The following is a 19052-nucleotide window of genomic DNA, read 5'->3' as shown; positions in this document are numbered from 1 at the left end:
ACACATACACGATCAGGGGGATACTTTCTTCATTTTATCCTGTGTTATACACTCCTGTGTTGAGTAATGGCTGGTAGATTGTATCCATTCGTTTTTTCTTTTGACAATTCAATTATGCGTTCATTATTTGTTTTCCTGTGGGTAAAGCTGTATGGAGAACTTTAGTCTCGCTCTGCCAGTCAGACGCGTCTAGAGGTCTATAATTGGATTACGTATCTGTTCTGCATGCAGTAAATCGTTTGATTTGGACCCCAAACAACAACCTCCTCTCACAAGCGTTCCCCTCGTGAAAAAACAGCTGTTTTGTCCTTTGTCGAATAAATCTAGGTTAAGCTAGTTAACCGCGCGCGCGCGCAAACAATGTATGGCTGACAGTGGCGCCTACTTTGTTAACGTACACGACGACATCCATGGCGACATTAGCGCACGAATTAGCAGTAGAACGCCACACCGAAAGTCGTCCCTTGCGAAGCATTACTAATATCTGTTTTTTCTGGCATCTTACAGCCGATCGGCGGTGATCCGTGGCCGTGTCGTGACCTCACTGAACATGGGTTTGGTTGGTGTGCGCGTAAGCACCTCAACTCCCCTGGAAGGCTTCACACTGACGCGTGACGATGGATGGTTCGATCTGATGGTAAACGGTGGCGGAGCGATTACACTCCAGTTCGGTCGATCGCCGTTCCGTCCACAAACCCGCATCGTGCAGGTACCCTGGAACGAGGTCGTCATCATCGATACGGTCATCATGTCAACTTCGGACGACAAATCGCACCATGGTGCACCGCATACCTGCTTCTCGCACGATTACGACCTTATGAAACCGGTAGTGCTCGCTACGTGGAAGCACGGATTCCAGGGTGCTTGTCCCGATCGCAGTGCGATCCTCGCGGAATCACAGGTTATCCAGGAATCGCTGGCAATCCCGGGCACCGGGCTCAATCTCGTCTACCACAGTTCACGAGCGGCCGGTTATCTGTCGACGATTAAGCTTCAGCTAACACCGGATACAATCCCGGCCACACTGAAGCTCATCTATCTGCGCATTACGATCGAGGGCATCTTGTTCGAGCGTGTGTTTGAAGCGGATCCCGGTATCAAGTTTACGTACCCCTGGAATCGACTCAACATCTACCGGCAGCGTGTGTACGGCATTACTACCGCCGTGGTCAAGGTGGGCTACCAGTACACGGATTGCAAGGAAACGATCTGGGACGTGCAGACGACGAAGCTGAGTGGGCACGATATGAGCATTTCGGAGGTTGGTGGCTGGAATCTGGACATTCACCATCGGTACAACTTCCACGAGGGTATCCTGCAGAAGGGTGACGGTTCGAACATCTATCTGAAGCACAAACCACGTGTCATCCTTACGGCCATGGGCGATGGACATCAGCGAGCGCTCGAGTGTGGTGATTGTAATGGTATCGCGACGAAGCAGCGACTACTGGCACCGGTTGCATTGGCTGCGGCCCCCGACGGTAGTCTATATGTAGGGGATTTCAACTACATTCGACGCATTATGATCGACGGTACGGTAAAGACGGTAGTGAAGCTGAACGCTACGCGCGTATCCTATCGTTACCATATGGCACTGAGTCCCCTCGATGGTTCACTGTACGTGTCCGATCCGGAATCGCATCAGATTATCAAGGTGCGCAATAAGGATGATGCGCACGATCCGGAACACAACTGGGAACCGGTGGTTGGAAGTGGCGAGAGATGTCTGCCCGGTGATGAGGCACACTGTGGTGATGGTGGTCTAGCCAGGGATGCAAAGCTGGCTTACCCGAAAGGTGTAGCGATCTCATCGGACAATGTGCTGTACTTTGCCGATGGAACTAACATTCGAATGGTGGATCGCGACGGTGTGATCAGTACGCTTATCGGTAATCATATGCACAAATCGCACTGGAAACCGGTACCGTGCGAGGGTACGCTAAAGATCGAGGAGATGCATTTACGGTGGCCAACGGAACTGACGATCAATCCCCTGGACGATACGCTACATATCATCGATGATCACATGATCCTTAGGATGACTCCGGATGGACGGGTGCGTGTGATCGCCGGACGTCCGATGCATTGTGCTACGACGAGTGCTGCCAGTGCAAGCACGACCGGCACTTCCGCAGCACTTTCGGCCACGCTGAACTACGATACGGATCTAGCGATCCATGCGACGCTCGTGATGCCACAAAGTATCGCTTTCGCTCCCTCGGGTGATTTGTACGTTGCGGAAAGTGACTCACAGCGCATTAACCGTATCCGCGTGATCGGTACGGATGGGAAGATCACTTCGTACGCTGGTGCCGAATCGAAATGTAACTGCCTGGAGCGAGGTTGCGATTGTTACGAGGCTGATCACTATCTAGCGATCAGTGCCAAGTTTAACACGATCTCCGCCATCACCGTAACACCCGATGGGCATGTGCACATTGCCGATCAGGCGAACTATCGCATCCGGTCCGTCATCTCGAGCCTACCGGAGGCGGGCACCTCGAAGGAGTACGAAATCTACGCCCCGAATGCACAGGAGATCTACGTGTTTAACCGTTTCGGACAGCACATCGCTACGAAGAACATCATGACCGGCGAGACGGTCTACAGCTTCCTGTACAACGTGAACACCTCTAACGGAAAGCTGAGCACGGTGACGGATGCTGCCGGTAACAAGGTGTTCCTGCTGCGCGATTACACCTCCCAGGTGAACTCGATCGAGAACACCAAGGGCCAAAAGTGTCGCCTGCGCATGACCCGCATGAAGATGCTGCACGAACTGAGCACACCGGACAACTACAACGTGACGTTCGAGTACCACGGACCGACGGGGCTGCTGAAGACGAAGCTTGACTCAACCGGACGCTCGTACGTCTACAACTACGACGAGTTCGGTCGACTTACCTCGGCCGTTACACCTACCGGCAAGGTGATCGATCTAACGTTCGATCTAAGCGTCCAGGGAGCGACGGTGAAGGTGACAGAGAACTCACAGCGCGAAGTATCGATGCTGATCCAGGGCACCTCGGTAGTATCGAAGGTTGGTGAAGCTGCTACAAAAACGACGGTACAGCTCGATGGTGGCACTAGCAGCGTATCACCCTGGGGTAATACCGTCTCCGTCGAGTCCGTCCCTTACGTACTACTAGCGGAAGTTGATCCCCTGCTCGGTGAAAGCTACCCGGTACCATCGAAGCAACGCACCGAGATCAACGGAGATCTATCGAACCGGTTCGAGTGGCGTTACTTCATCCGCCATGTGCCAGTACGCGGCAAGAATGCCCGTACGCTGACCCAGGTGGGTCGGAAGCTGCGCGTCAACGGGGAGAATCTGCTAACGTTCGAGTACGAAAAGGATACCTCTTCGATTACCGTCTCGGTGGATGATAAGACGGAGCTGTTGAACGTAACGTACGATAAATCATCGCGACCGATCGCCTACCGGCCCCAGTCGGGCGAGTATGCGGACGTCGACCTAGAGTACGATCGGTTCGGACGGTTAACGTCGTGGAAGTGGGGCAATCTGAAGGAGGAGTACACGTTCGATCGTGCTGGACGGCTGAACGAGATCAAGTACGGTGACGGTAGCTCGATCGTGTACGCGTTTAAGGATACGTTCAGTAGCCTACCGCTGAAGGTCACGACACCACGCCGTTCGGATTATCTGCTGCAGTATGATGACGCAGGGGCGCTACAATCGCTGACGACGCCCCGTGGACACATCCATGCCTTCTCGCTACAAACTTCGCTCGGGTTCTTCAAGTATCAGTACTTCTCTCCGATTAACCGGCATCCGTTCGAGATTCTGTACAACGACGAAGGACAGATACTGGCCAAAATTCATCCGCACCAGAGTGGTAAGGTTGCGTTCGTGCATGATAACGCCGGACGGCTCGAGACGATCCTGGCCGGTCTATCATCAACGCAGTACACGTACCAGGAGAGCACGAGTTTGGTGAAGCAGGTGGAGGTACTCGAGCCTGGATTTGAGCTAAGGCGTGAGTTCAAGTACCATGCCGGTCTGCTGAAAGATGAGAAGCTAAAGTTCGGTTCCAAGAGTGGTATGGCTTCGGCACACTTCAAGTACCAGTACGATGGCAATGCACGGCTCAGCGGCATCGAGATGGACATCAGCGGAAAGGAGCTACCGATAATGCGCTTCAAGTATGGACCAGCCCAGGGTACGCTGGATGCGGTCAGTGATCTGCGCATAACCCGGAACGCCTTCAATCGAACGGTGGTGCAGGACACTTCGAAACAGTTCTTCACCATCACGGACTTTGATGAGCATGGGCGTGTGAAGAGTGTGCTGATTAACATCAAATCGTTCGACGTTTATCGATTGGAGCTGGACTACGATCTGCGTAATCGCATCAAGACGCACAAGGTGATGGTAGGCCGGGTGACGTCACTGGACAAGGTGAACTACAATGCGGACGGCCATGTGATGGAGGTAGTCGGTACGAATAGCTGGAAGTACGTGTACGATGAGAACGGTAACATTATCGGTATACTGGAGCAGGGTGATAAGACGAACCTGGGCTACGATACGGGCGATCGTGTGGTGCAGGTCGGTGACGTCGAGTTTAATAGCTACGATGCACGTGGATACGTGGTGCGCCGTGGTGAGCAAAAGTATCGCTACAACAACCGTGGCCAGTTGATACACGCGATGGAGCGCGATCGATTCCAGACCTGGTACTTCTACGACGATAGGGGCCGACTGGTGGCGTGTCATGATGAGAAGGGCAACGTTACGCAGTATTTCTACGCCAATCTGAACGAACCGGAACTGATCACACACATCCACTACCCGAAGGTGGGCTCGACCGGTGGACGTACCTCACGGTTGCTGTACGATGATCGTAATATGTTGATCGCGATTGAAACCGGCGATCAGCGGTACTACGTGGCGACGGATCAGAACGGTTCACCGATCGCACTGTTCGATGTGAACGGTGGTATCGTAAAGGAAATTCGCCGTACACCGTTCGGTAAGATCGTGAAGGACACTAATCCCGGTCTGTTCGTACCGATCGACTTCCATGGTGGACTGTTGGATCCCAATACCCGGCTCGTGTACATGGAGAAACGGTTGTACGATACGGGCGTTGGCCAATGGATGACACCGGCCTGGGAACAGATGGCAACGGAGATGCGTCATCCGACGGATGTGTTTATCTATCGTTTCCACAACAACGATCCGATCAATCGTCGCGAATCGGTCGATGGTGGTGGCGGCGCTGGTCAGTACATGAACGATCTACGCTCGTGGTTAACGCTGTTCGGCTACGATGTACGCAAGATGCAGGGCTCACGCTACACGCGCGATATGATCTATCAACCGAAAGCGATGATCAAATCACCGCAACTGGCCCCCGATTTCGGTGTCATGTCCGGGCTGCAGTGTATCGTCGAGAAGGTTGACGAGAAGATTGCCGATTTCGGTTTCATCCCGAAACCGCTGCTGAAGATGGAGCTGAAGACGCGCAATCTCCTTCCGCGGGTCGCTTACCGGCGCGGTGTGTTCGGAGAGGGCGTTCTGATTTCACGCATCGATGGCCGAGCGCTCGTCAGCGTGGTCGATGGTTCGAACAGTGTCGTGCAGGATGTCGTCTCGTCGGTGTTCAACAATTCGTACTTCCTCGATCTACACTTCTCGATCCACGATCAGGATGTGTTTTACTTCGTGAAGGACAACATTCTGAAGCTGCGTGACGATACGGAGGAACTGCGCCGGCTCGGTGGTATGTTTAACATCTCGACGCACGAAATCAACGATCATGGTGGAGCGAATGGAAAGGAACTGCGGCTGCACGGGCCGGATGCGGTCGTGATCATCAAGTACGGTGTGGATCCGGAGCAGGAGCGTCACCGTATACTGAAGCACGCTCACAAACGGGCCGTCGAGAGGGCCTGGGAGTTGGAGAAGCAACTGGTAGCGGCCGGATTCCAGGGACGCGGTGATTGGACCGAGGAAGAAAAGGAAGAGCTAATCTCGCACGGTGACGTCGATGGGTGGATCGGTGTGGACATCCACAGTATCCACAAGTACCCGCAGCTCGCGGACGATCCGGGTAATGTGGCGTTCCAGCGGGACTCGAAACGTAAACGGCGAAAGAGTGGTGGTTCCTCGAGCGGTGGTGGCGGCGGCCACAAGACGAAGCGAGAGCATCGACAACATGAAACCATCATCCTGCCACTATCCGCTTCGGTGGCTCCTTCTTCGACAGTTGTCGCTTCTTCTTCCGTTCCAACATCTTCGATATCCTCATCATCATCATCATCGGCGGCGGCGGCGGCGGTGACGGCGAGCGCTGCTTCGATGTCTCCACCAGCGGCGGCGGTTGTGGCCCCGATGACAGTGCCCGTAACGGTTGCTTCCAAAGCTGCATCAGTTCCAGCCACAGCGACGGCAAAGACGACGTGAGCAGGAACAGGAGCACAACACCATCACCACCACCAGTAGCAGCAGCACCTGCATCACCATCCTACCGTTGATGGGGGGCGGCGGCGTCGAGTGTCTCTAGATATTGTGATATAAATAGGATTTATTTTTCTTCCGTGCGCGTTCGTACGCCTCTCACGCCCGGTTTCGTGTGCTGAGGGGAGGGAATAATGAGGCAAGGAGGAGGGGGCGAGAAGCTCGCCGGAACTCTCGCCACTCCAGAAGAGAAGAGGGGGAATTACAAAGGACGAGGTCGCGATCGCAAGTAGAATCAAAATGTGAGCGTCAAATGCAGAGTTTGCGATCTGACATACATACACACAAACACACACACATGCACACTCAGGCAGACAGACACACACATCTCCTTCTTATCATACTCTTCCCGAAATCGCGTATTGCAGTTTAGCGACAGCAATGCACATAACAGTGTGATGGAGACGCCAGGTCCCCCTCAAACGGTTGACGGTTTTCTAGAGGGGAATAGCCTCTCTCTCTCTCTCTCACTGTATCTTACTAATGGCGAATGGTATCTGTTGAACTACGTACGACTACTTTATCCGTGCCATAGGAGAAAACACGTGTATTTAACATTTACGTTATACTTTTAATCCTCTTTTAATAATGCTCTCTCGCTCTTGCTCGCTCTCTTTCTCTGCCTCTTAGTGGGCTCAAACTATGCTCTCTGGTTTAATTGCTTTTTTTTTATATTTATTAATGTCCCCTTTTCAATCAACGTAGAGGATACCGACAGTCGTGTGCCATAGTGTGTGCAGCGCGCGCAGTGAGCAGTTGATTCTGTGGTTAAGTAGTTGGCAAACAGGCGTGGCATGCTTGGTTAAGTTGCTCGAATTGCGAATAGGGAAGGAGTAACGCTTTGTACAGAACCTTAGACTAAACGCGACACGCGACATCCAAGCTGTCTGCGCTTTGTGTTTTGTTGCTCCATTGATCGATATGATTTGTCGCTGCCATTGTTCCGCCCGGGCCACCGATTGATGATCGGATGATCGGGCGCGGAGGAATCCGTATCGCAAGAACCCACCAAATACCAAACTAATAGCAAATTTAATAGAATCACACACACACACACACATACACACACACCAACACACAAACATTCACGAAAAAGAAGTAGAAGAAGACGGCAGGCGGGTACTCAAATGGTTGGAATTAGGGCAATCATCATACGGGGTCATCCGGGGTTATCCGGGATTATCCGGGTCTGTGTAATGTTTCTGTGCATTGAAACGTAACAACAAACAGCAGAAATCAATCGTCACACTCTCGTACGCTCATAGTGAGACAAAAGAGAAGGAAAATCAAACTCACAAACATACCGAAAAAAAACATGAACGCACACTGGCAACCCCCATTGACCTTCCTTGGCTTCTACAGGGTATTTGTAATAAAATTCGAGAGGGAGAGAAAGAGAGATGGAGAAACAGGAAACAAAACAATACAAGCAGCGCGCACACCAGCAGGATGTGCGTCTGCAATCAATATAACTAAAACTAAGCAGATAACAAAATGGATAACTCAATAGACAGAGGATGTAAACGTGGCTAACGATACAAAAGGATCACACCAAAACAACTCGTAAACAGCAACAAAAAACGACAGTGTAACAGTAGAGCAGAAAGGCAAAACTCATGAAGAAGAAATAAGGAAATCAATATCCGCGGAACCGCGCAATGAAACCCCCAAAAAAGTTGTGAAAAAATAGAGAAAGTTTAATAGAAAAACGAAAAAGGAAGGGTAGCTGATTTGCTGCGAGGACACAAGCACAGTAGAAAGAGCAAAACAAGCACACACAAACACACACAGACACGTGCAGAAGAAAGGAAATAGTAGTTCGCGTTCGCAGAAGGTAGATCAAGCATCGTATGATCAGAATGCGAATCCCCTCTCTCTTTCGCTCTCTCGATCCGCTGATTGTCGTAATGGTGCGCCGTATGTGTGTCGAGTATGTTGTGTGTGTGTGTGCGTGTGTGTGTGTTAACCGTTGATAGTATAACTGTTGACAAGTGGAGAGGGAGGGATGCATGTTAGCGAGCTTCCTAGGTGAACGCAGGCGGGTGATCGCGCTTTCACCTTTACTTGCTGTGGTGGTTCCCGAATCCAGCATATCCATTTGTAGATCGTGTTCCCCCAAACCCTTCCACCAAGCCCACAATCTGTGGTTCTCCGAGAACCACTCTCCCGAGCTCTGTTGCGATGCTCGGTGTTCGGTTTGTAACGGACAGCGAACAAGACAGACGAGGGAGTGTCGTGATTCTTGATCTTTTTCCTACCTATACGGAGAGTATGAAAGAAAGAGAGAGAGTGAGAAAATGATGATCGCAGGAGTTGAAACCGCGTGTAAAAACTTGCCGAAAAAATGGCCATTCGTTGTGTAGATTTTAAACGAACCATGTGTGTGTGTGTGTGTGTGTGTGTGTGTGTATGTGAATTTGAATAGTTCCAAGGGGAGCAATGTGGAGCGATTGAAAGCCTTTTAACATAACTGAAAGAAAACACAATGTAAAAGAGAAGCGAAAGCGAGAGATAAGAGAGCTAAGCAAACGAGAGAGAAAGGGAGAGATAGAGGGTACAGTAGAGAGCGGGATACTCCACAATGAAATTGATTGGACATCAATCACGTGCGTGTCGTGTGTGTGTGTGTGCGTGTGTGTGGATGAATGGATGGATGGAATCATAAAAGCAATATGCAGTAGGCAAAACCCAGCCCAGCTCACTACTAGTAGGATGGTGCAGCGCGCATTGTGTCCTTTGTTGTGTATCATACCGGAGAGCAGCACATCATCACGAGTCTCCGCCATTTCATTCATAGATAGAGCTGTGGGAGATAGAGATATGAATCTCGCGCAACACATGCTTCGCTCACAATGGCAGCAGCATTCACGGGCAATGGGAATGAGAGGAAGGCTCCTCGGAGTCACCGTTAATGTGTATGTATGTGTGTCTGTTACACTGCTGCTTCCCTTCTAAATGGTAGTGTGAAAGTCTGTGAGAAATGTAATTGGAACAAAACGGAAGAACGGAAGAAGAAAATAAAAATCCCGAAAACCCATGACTTAGAAACGTAAGAAAAAAAAACCCCCGACGAGAGAGAACCGAGAGAAGAAGAAAAAACAGAAGAATGAGAAAGAGAAGTAATAATGCCAACACGGCCATTGGTATGAACTGTAAAACTTTGTAAATAGACTGTTTAGGAATAAAGAAATGAGAATTAGGAATGCGTAAAACGAATGTAAGCTAAAGGGAAGGGCGCAAGCGGCCCGAAAACAGCGAAAGAGAGCAATAGCGAGGCGAAAGCGGGGGGCCGGGGAAATAGAAGAAAGCATAAAACGTCCGCGTAAGCAAAAGCACGACAAAACAAGAAAGTCAAAAACACACTACTACCCCCCACTACACAAGCAACACCACCATCTCGTCGCACACACGTACACGTGGCGCGAATGATTGGAATCAGAACCGTGGAATCGTAACATTTTTTTTAACCAAAAAGGAAGAAAGGACAAAAAAATCACGTTAGGAGAACGAAGAAGACGAAACGGTAACGGTTGTTTTTTGGCTTCGAAAGTGAGGATGGATTTTATCCCCTGTTTTGCGATGGTGAGAAAGGGAGAGGGGGGCTGAGGACCCATCTGTTGTAAATAAACCAAAAACTATTGATTAAAAAAAACAAACAAGCACACAATGTATGCTACCCCTTGCGAAACGCGCGAAGCGTTTCTTGTGTGCGGGTTTGCAAGGAGTGTGGTGCTGGTGGAAAGGAAGAGGCAGGGCCGCTCACGACGCCATCCCCAAACATACCCGAACGAGCAGAGGTGTGACGATGGGAAGGAGATGGGTGTCCTATCAATGATAAAGCAAGTCTAGCAAAAAAAAAGGCAGAAAATCTCTTCCCAATCTACGCAAGAACACCCCAAAACATACACAAACACAAGTAAACAGAACACATGTGGAAGGTAGCGTAAGGTGGATAGATAAATGGGTAAACGCAGAAGCAGAAAATAGGATGAAAAAGTAAAACAAAACGAGAGAGAGAGAAAGGAAAAAAAATTAAAAAAAAAAAACAAGAAGTGTCGTAGTCGTAGAAACCATTAACATAAATGCAGAAAACCGGGAGAAACACAAGAAAGTGAGGTGAGAATTTAGTTGCGGGATTGTGTGTAGAGTGTTTTTCACGTACGTTTTCCGTTTTTTACGGTTTTTGGTTTTGCAATCGCTATCCGAGCGCAAAGGCCCGGCCCCACAGAGGATGCACACCACCGTAGAGTAAGTGGGTGCACTTTGGTCGTGAAAAATTGTATAAAAAATTTCCCTAAGAAATAGTAGAGTGATGAACGCTAGCGAGCGAACGCAACGCGCATAGGATATGGATCGCCGGAGATCGGTTTCTCTTCCGCGCCATTTTCTTCCGCAACACAGACACATACACAGAAGAACATCACGTGAGGAGAAGAACGGGGACGGAAATGTAGATGTGCAGTAAAATGAGTAGAAGAAAAAAACATTAAACGAAACGATAGTGAAGAAGCGTAATAATGAAAATACAACATCAAACCGTGGAGTGAAAAAAAAAATAAAAACGTGGAAACAAACAGAAATCCACTACCAGAAACAGTGACACACATACACCCACAGCCAGACACACTGATACTGATGAGTAGCAAAACAATATTATTACGATTATTCATTATTATTATTATTCATAAAACTAATGAGAAAAATAAACATACAAAAAAAAGGAATTAAAACCAAAAAAAAACCCACCCAAACCGTGTTGGCTTTCTTTTGTGCTTTATGTTGTTTTGTTGTTGTTAAAATCTGGAAAGAAATGCTACAATAACGGACAATACATGCTGGGTAATGTGCCGCAGCATCACAGCGTTATGCTGCGATGGGCGCAAAAATCGATCGAATTCGATGCGATCCGTTTTCTTCCCCGATCCGAAGCGTACAGTGAAACCTCTACCATCTACGTGGTTTTGGGGGACGCAAAAATCATCATTTTCCCGATAAACAGCAAAAAAGGCAGAAAATTAAGATTTTCATTTTGCTGAGGCATACAAACCTTAGAATAAATCGGATTATTTGCAAAATGATCAGTAACCTTTGAAATAATATTGAAAATGAAATATTGTACCGTCGAGATTCTACTGTACTTGAATGCGAAACGGAATTAGCTGAAAGAAGGCGGGGAATCGTCGCACAGAACAGGATCACATCCCTATGCAAGAGATAACCGTGGACGTACCCCTAGTGCCGCTGAGAACGGCCTCTCGATTTTTGCACCACTCACGATGAACCGAACCACTTAGTTCTTCGCAGATTACTCCAACCTATCATGATGCTTTTCAATGTTCAATGTTCACTGTTACTCACATTCACTCGAGAAAGGTACCGTTTGGAACAGCATAAGGTATTAGAACACCAGCAAAATCCATACTTACTCGATCCATTTAGAGAATTGAATATCGCTTGATCAGCTTTTCTCGTACCACGTGGCATACATTTTGCCTCTTTGTGCTATCGCTATACTATCGGCACTGAACACGTTGTACATCCAATCGAAAAGGATTGCAGACTGTTTGATCACTCCTCACCCCCTCCCCCCACCCGTCTTCCAACCGGTATGACCCTCACATGACCCGCCTAGATTGCCCGCTTTAATTCCTAGAATTATTGCCTTAGAAGCCTTTGTCTCTATCGTTTGGGTGGGACTGAGGTGTTGACGCAAGTGTCCAACAGCTGTCCAACTGGCACGTTCGAAGCTTCGAGATGCGGAGTGGAACCGAATTCTGCGAAACAGCCAACGTATCAGTATCTAAGGCCTAGAGCTGTATCCCCTATATGGAGAGAGACAGAGAGCCATAGACAGAGAGAGGTAACCGAACCAGATGTCCGATTTTAGTATAAATTTGATACTGATTTTGGTATTATCATCCAGTTACTCTTCAAAGTATCCATTGGTTTCAAGGATGAAGCAAAGTGTGAAGCTTATCTTGTTGGCAGTCCTATTCTGCGCATATTGTATCAAAGCACAAGAGGAGGACGTCACCGACCCTGATACTGATGCCGACACGACTTCTGTACTCGATGGCACCAACCAGCAAGACACTAAAAGAGCAGGTCGCATGATCGGAGGAACCACTGTCTTAATTGGAGACTATCCGTACGTAGTAACGGTAATAATGACACTATCATCAAATGTTGGGATGATGACAATTGGCGTTATTATAAGCGATACAAACGTTCTCACTGTGGCAACCAGGTTGCGCTCGGCGTCAACGTCACCAGGCCTGGTGGTAAGTGGTGGATACAAGTCGAATAAGCTTACTATAACTGATTCCCGATTATTTGATTTCGATTCATTACCCAGGTTCAAATCCGTGCGGGTAGTAATTACCGAGACAAGGAGGGATTCCTGTTCGAAACTACAGGATTTAAAATCCACGACCAGTATGATGGGACGACTAATGAGTACAACGTGGCTGTTGTAACCATTAACGGCAGCTTCAGCGGATATGCAAATGTGAACCCAATTGCGGTAGAGTCGAGTCTGATTGATGTTTCAAAACCCGGTATCCCGAACTGTTTAGCGATTGGACTGAGCAGTGAGGTGACTAAAATCACCTTAAAACTCCTTCCGAATAGCAATTGTCCTAGTGGTTCTTTCGTCACGTGAGTACAGCATAACATACATTAACGAAACCCTTCCGAATGAGTAAGTTTTTGACGAAATAATTCATTTTTTTGATTTCAGATTACAATGCGCATCCGCAGTGGGAGGTTTTACGTGTGGTGATTTTGGCGGTCCTGTTGTATGCAGCAACCGTTTGTATGGTGTGCTAACGAATGAGTGCAGCTCAACTGCGACCCCATTTGTGAATAGTGCGGCAGCAGGTATTCAATCTTTTATCGCTCCATACCTCCCGGTAACAGCAAGCCAACCTGCTGTGTCCGCTCCACGAAAAAATTATATGACCTGCCCGTGTCAGTCTTGCTAAAGACAAGGATCATGTGCACGCAGCGAGGTCACCTTGCAGTAGATGATAACGTTTGTTAATCACCTGGCGATGTAGCAACGGAATAAATCTGGCAAAGCAAGCAGCGCAGAAATGTGTTGACGTACATGTATCACGTATTTCATCCGAACATCTATAAGTGTATCTGTAACACTCGTCACTCTTTGTTTGATCAGCTATTATACACAATATGACGATCTCAAACCTGTGTCCCAACCTGTCTCTTAGCGCCCTAGTTTTTGAGTCTTTCGCCTAGGCAATTTGTTAGATCACTACAGGGGGGCTTTGGTTATTTCGGGTCAAAAAAGGGCTTATTTTTTACGATTTTTAGTGAAGAAACTAGTCAACTTAAACTTTTCAAAATAATCTCATATTAAACTAAAACTTTTCATGAGTATTTGGTAACGTTTTGGGGAAGATTTGATCAAAAATACGTTCATGGCATCCAATCTAGAAAGGCAAGTTTGCAAAAATGTACTTTTTGCGGTGCCCATCGTAGCCACGTGCTGGGCCATCAGAAATATTCAAATGAATATTCTTTTGTTAGATTATGAGTTTATCCAGGTAGTCCCGTCGAGTTTTTGTTGAATGTTCAATTTTTAGATTTTTGGTAGATTTTTGAAGTTGAAAAAGTGATGCTTTTTTCGATGTTTTCTCAAACAACAAGCTTTACATAATTCAAAAAATTATTTAAAGAAAAGTATCAATAATTTTTATAAAAACTCGACGGGGCTACCTGGCACATAGTGCACAAAATGTGTGTTCAAAATTTCAAATCGATCGGTCCAGTAGTTTTTATGCTACGATGGGCACAGACTTGGAAAACGCAGGTTTTGGGGAAACGCGATTCAAAGTTGCGTGATGCATTTGGCTTCGGCTGGTCCCAAAATTACACACAATACTCTTGAAAGGATAAGTCACTCATAAAAAATTGTAAAAAGTAAATGCGAAGAATTAAAATAAAATACCGAAGCCCCCCTTAAGGGAGCTTATGTTATTTCGAGCAAAGTGCATATTTTCACATTTTTTTAAGAAAAATTCAAATTTTCAAAGTAAGAAAGTAAAGTCACATTATATTGAAAATGAAAACCAAATTCAATTGAAATGGAATTGGTTTACCTTAGTAGTTAAGTAGTTACGACGAAAAGATAGTTAGGGAAACAGCTGTAAAAAAATCCAATGTGCATGTTTCGATTTGCCAGTTTCGATTAATTGATCTTAGTAGTCGACACATTATTCATGAATAATGCATCATCCAGATAGAAAATGTTTATGGAAAATAATACAAGATAAATTAAATATGTTAGTACCAGCCAACTGCAAACCGCGCGATCATCGATCCTGACCTCTGTGTGACTGACACCGCTACACTGCTTCTAGCAATTTCAGTTAGAAATATAAGTTTGCAGCTGTGTAAGCCTTTTACACATTACTTTTCGGCCTGACAGAAACGAGGAAATTATAGATACTAATTGCTCACCTATAGTTACTCGTTCTATTTGGACCCAAAAATATCGTCCTATCAGTACTTTTCGTACCACGTGGAGCACATTTTACCTCTCTATAGCACAGAGTTATACTAACGGTGGTGAACACGTTGTCAATCCAAATCGGAAAAGCGATGCTGACGACACAAACAAATCTTGTCCGTGCGAGTGAAACTCGTACGGATCGGTTTGTTTGTTCATCTTCATACGGAGTGAGTTCCTTGAAACTGTCGGTGGTGTAGCGCGTAGACCACATTTGGCTATAACACATCTAGACTCAACCTTGTTTTCGTGGCAGGAGAAGCGCGTGGCGGAACTGTGCGGCTGTAGGATGTCCTCGTAGAGTCAAACTTGTACAAACGTAACAAGGCCATTCCATTGAGCTGGGGTTAAGACCAAAACATGATCCCTCCACTAGCTGGCTCGTTTCTATGCCTAGATTTACCCAGATACACGGAAACACTGCTAGTGAATCTTCTGATCCAGCAAGGCCATTCCGCACTCTGTAGGGGCGTAGGTGCTTGTTTAGATGGCAGGTGTTTGAATTGATGAACAACATTCCGATAAAAAAACTGTCACATCAGCTACAAGGCTTAGTATCGATGGCCTTCAAGTGTATCGACTGTAAGAAGATAGACAGAGAGAAGATACACGGAACCAGATGTCCGATTTTGGATATAAACCTGAGTCCGATGTAGGATCATTCAGTTATTCTTCAAAGTATCCAGTGGTTTCAAGGATGAAGCAAAGTGTGAAGCTTATCTTGTTGGCAGTCCTATTCTGCGCATATTGTATCAAAGCACAAGAGGAGGACGTCACCGATCCTGATACTGATGCCGACACGACTTCTGTACTCGAAGGCACCAACCAGCAAGACACTAAAAGGGCTGGTCGCATGATCGGAGGAACCACTGCCTTAATTGGAGATTATCCATACGTAGTAGAAGTGATAATTACATTACCAATTGTTACGATGTTCCAACTTGGCGTTATTATAAGCGATACCAACGTTCTCACTTCGGGATACAGTTTGACCATGGCGTTGATGATACAAGCAGATCCCCCTCCATTGGTAAGTGGTGGATACAAATCGAATAAGCTTACTATAACTGATCCCCGATTATTTGATTTCGATTCATTCACCAGGTGCAAATCCGTGCGGGTAGTAATTACCCAGAAAAGGAGGGATTCGTGTTTGATACTACCGGATTTAAAATCCACGACCAGTATTCGCGTCTGTCTGAAGAGTACAACGTGGCTGTTGTAACAATCAACGGCAGCTTCAGCGGGTATGCAAATGTGAAACCCATTGCGGTAGAGTCGACTCTGATTGATGTTTCAAAACCCGGTATCCCGGACTGTATAACGATTGGAAGGAACGGGAACTCTCCTTATGATCTGCGTCGGAGCACCAACAAACTCGTTCCAAATAGCAATTGTCCTGGTGCGCCTTTTGTCTCGTGAGTACACCATACATTAACGAAACCCTTCCGAATGAGTAAGTTTTTGAAGAAATAATCCATTTTTCTGATTTCAGATTACAGTGCGCTATCGCAATGGGAGGTAATGCGTGTGGGGACTTAGGAGGTCCTGTTGTATGCAGCGACCGTTTGTATGGTCTTGTAGGGTATACGTGCAGCCCAATGGCTGCCCCATTTGTGAATATGGCGGCAGCTAGTATCAACACGTTCGTGGCTCCTTTCCTGCCGAAACCAACAAAAATTTTCAAATGTCCTTGCAATTCTTGCTAAACGTAACCATCTTTGATACAGGAATAAAGCATCTATCAGTGTACTCGCCATCCTTTCTTTGATCAGCTATTATACACAATTTGAGGTCCTCAACCAGTCTTTTCACGCTTACCTAGGGAGTTTATATGAAACTTAGTTTTTGAGTCTCTCGTTTGGGGCATTTTGGTATAGCACTTAAGGGAGCTTATGTATGTTCGTTAAGTTCGGCCAATGTGTATATTTTTACATTTTTTTTACGAAAAATTGAAATTTTTATTTTACTCCAACACATTTGATGACGATGAAGGTTAAGCACAATAAGAAAGTAAAGTATTATTATATTGAAAATGAAAATCAATTTAAATTGAAAAAGAATTGGTTCACTTTAGTAGTTAAGTAGTTACAACGAAAAGTTGGTTAGGGAAACAGCTCCAAAGAATGCCGATTTGTCAATTTCGTAAACCTATTACACACTACCTTTTTGGCCTAACTGCAACCAGAAACGAGGAAATGATAGATACCAATTGCAAAAATATCGTCCTATCAGTACTTTTCGTACCACGTGGAGCACATTCTACCTCTCTGTAGCACAGAGTTATACTAACGGGGGAGACCACGTTGTACATTCAAATCGAAAAAACGATGCTGACGACACAAACAAATCTTGCCCGTGCCAGTGAAACTCGTACGGATCGGTTTCTTTTTTCATCTTTATACGGACTGAGTTCCTAGAAGCTGTCGGTGATGGAGCGCGTAGGCCACATTTGGCTATGACACATCTAGACTCAACCTTGTTTTCGTGGCAGGAGAAGCGCGTGGCGGAACTGTGCGGCTGTAGGATGTCCTCGTAGAGTCAAACTTGTACAAACGTAACAAGGCCATTCCATTGAGCTGGGGTTAAGACCAAAACATGATCCCTCCACTAGCTGGCTCGTTTCTATGCCTAGATTTACCCAGATACACGGAAACACTGCTAGTGAATCTTCTGATCCAGCAAGGCCATTCCGCACTCTGTAGGGGCGTAGGTGCTTGTTTAGATGGTAGGTGTTTGATTTGATGAACAACATTCCGATAAAAAAACTTGTCACATCAACTACAAGGCTTAGTATCGATGGCCTTCAGATGTATCGACGGTAAGATGTCGGATTTTGGATATAAACGTGAGTCTGATGTAGGACTTATCATTCAGTTACTCTTCAAAGTATCCAGTGGTTTCAAGGATGAAGCAAAGTGTGAAACTTATCTTGCTGGCAGTCCTATTCTGCGCATATTGTACCAAAGCACAAGACGACCCCACCGATCCTGATACTGATGCCGACACTACTTCTGTACTCGAAGGCACCAACCAGCAAGACACTAAAAGGGCTGGTCGCATGGTCGGAGGAAGCACCATCTCAATTGCAGGTTATCCGTACCTAGCAACGGTAATAATTACAATACCATCAGAGGGTTCCGTGTTCCAACTCGGTGCTATTATAAGCGATACCAACGTTCTCACTTCGGCAGGCTTGTTGCGCTCGACGCCACCATCGCAAGCCCCGTCGGTAAGTGGATACAAATCGTATAAGCTCACTATAACTGATCCCCGATTATTTGATTTCGATTCATTCACCAGACTCAAATCCGTGCGGGTAGTAATTACCCAGAAAAGGAGGGATTCCTGTTTGATACTACCGGATTTAAAATCCACGACCAGTTTGATTGGACGACTAATGAGTACAATTTGGCTGTTGTAACCATTAAGGGCAGCTTCAGCGGGTATGCAAATGTGAAACCCATTGCGGTAGAGTCGACTCTGATTGATGTTTCAAAACCCGGTATCCCGGACTGTATAACGATCGGATCAGGCTCGGTGGCTCCTTATCCGCTGGTACGATCCATTTTAAAACTCATTTCAAATGATAATTGTCCTGGTGGCCCTTTTGTCTCGTGAGTACACCATACATAAATGAAACACTTCCGAATGAGTTATTTTGTGAAGAAATAACCCATTTTTCTGATTTCAGATTACAATGCGCATCCTCAGTGGGAGGTTATGCGTGTCAGGACTTAGGCGGTCCTATTGTATGCAACGACCGTTTGTATGGTTTACTAACGACTTCGTGCAGCCCAACGGCTGCCACATTTGTGACTCTTGCCGCAGCTAGTATCAAAACGTTCGTGGCTCCGTTGCAGCCGAAACAACTTTTTAAATGTCCTTGCAATTCTTGCTAAACGTAACCATCTTTGATACATGCTATCACCTACGTATGTGCCAACGGAATAAAGGGACAAGCAGAAATATTTCATTTTCTATGATTGCGCTCTTCGTTTGTCATCATCGTGCAAATCGCGGATCCTCAATTCTCGG

The 19052-nt window shown here is 46.7% G+C and overlaps 1 protein-coding gene across 9 annotated transcripts in view; it reads left to right on the top strand.

Annotated features, from left to right (window-relative positions):
• Positions 1–10497, top strand: part of LOC125956255 (teneurin-m) — a 497128-nt gene extending 486631 nt beyond the window's left edge. For all 9 annotated transcript variants that reach the window (XM_049687940.1, XM_049687939.1, XM_049687933.1 and 6 more), the window contains one exon: positions 508–10497. In XM_049687940.1, the coding sequence (XP_049543897.1) occupies positions 508–6430 (5923 nt within the window). In that variant the 3' untranslated portion in view covers positions 6431–10497. The remainder of the gene's footprint in view (positions 1–507) is intronic.
• Positions 10498–19052: the final 8555 nt, after the last annotated feature.

Source organism: Anopheles darlingi, chromosome 3 (assembly GCF_943734745.1).
Source record: "Anopheles darlingi chromosome 3, idAnoDarlMG_H_01, whole genome shotgun sequence".
Classification (NCBI taxonomy): Eukaryota; Metazoa; Arthropoda; class Insecta; order Diptera; family Culicidae; genus Anopheles; species Anopheles darlingi.
Note: the sequence above shows the minus strand (reverse complement) of the source record. Positions and strands in the feature narration are given on the sequence as shown.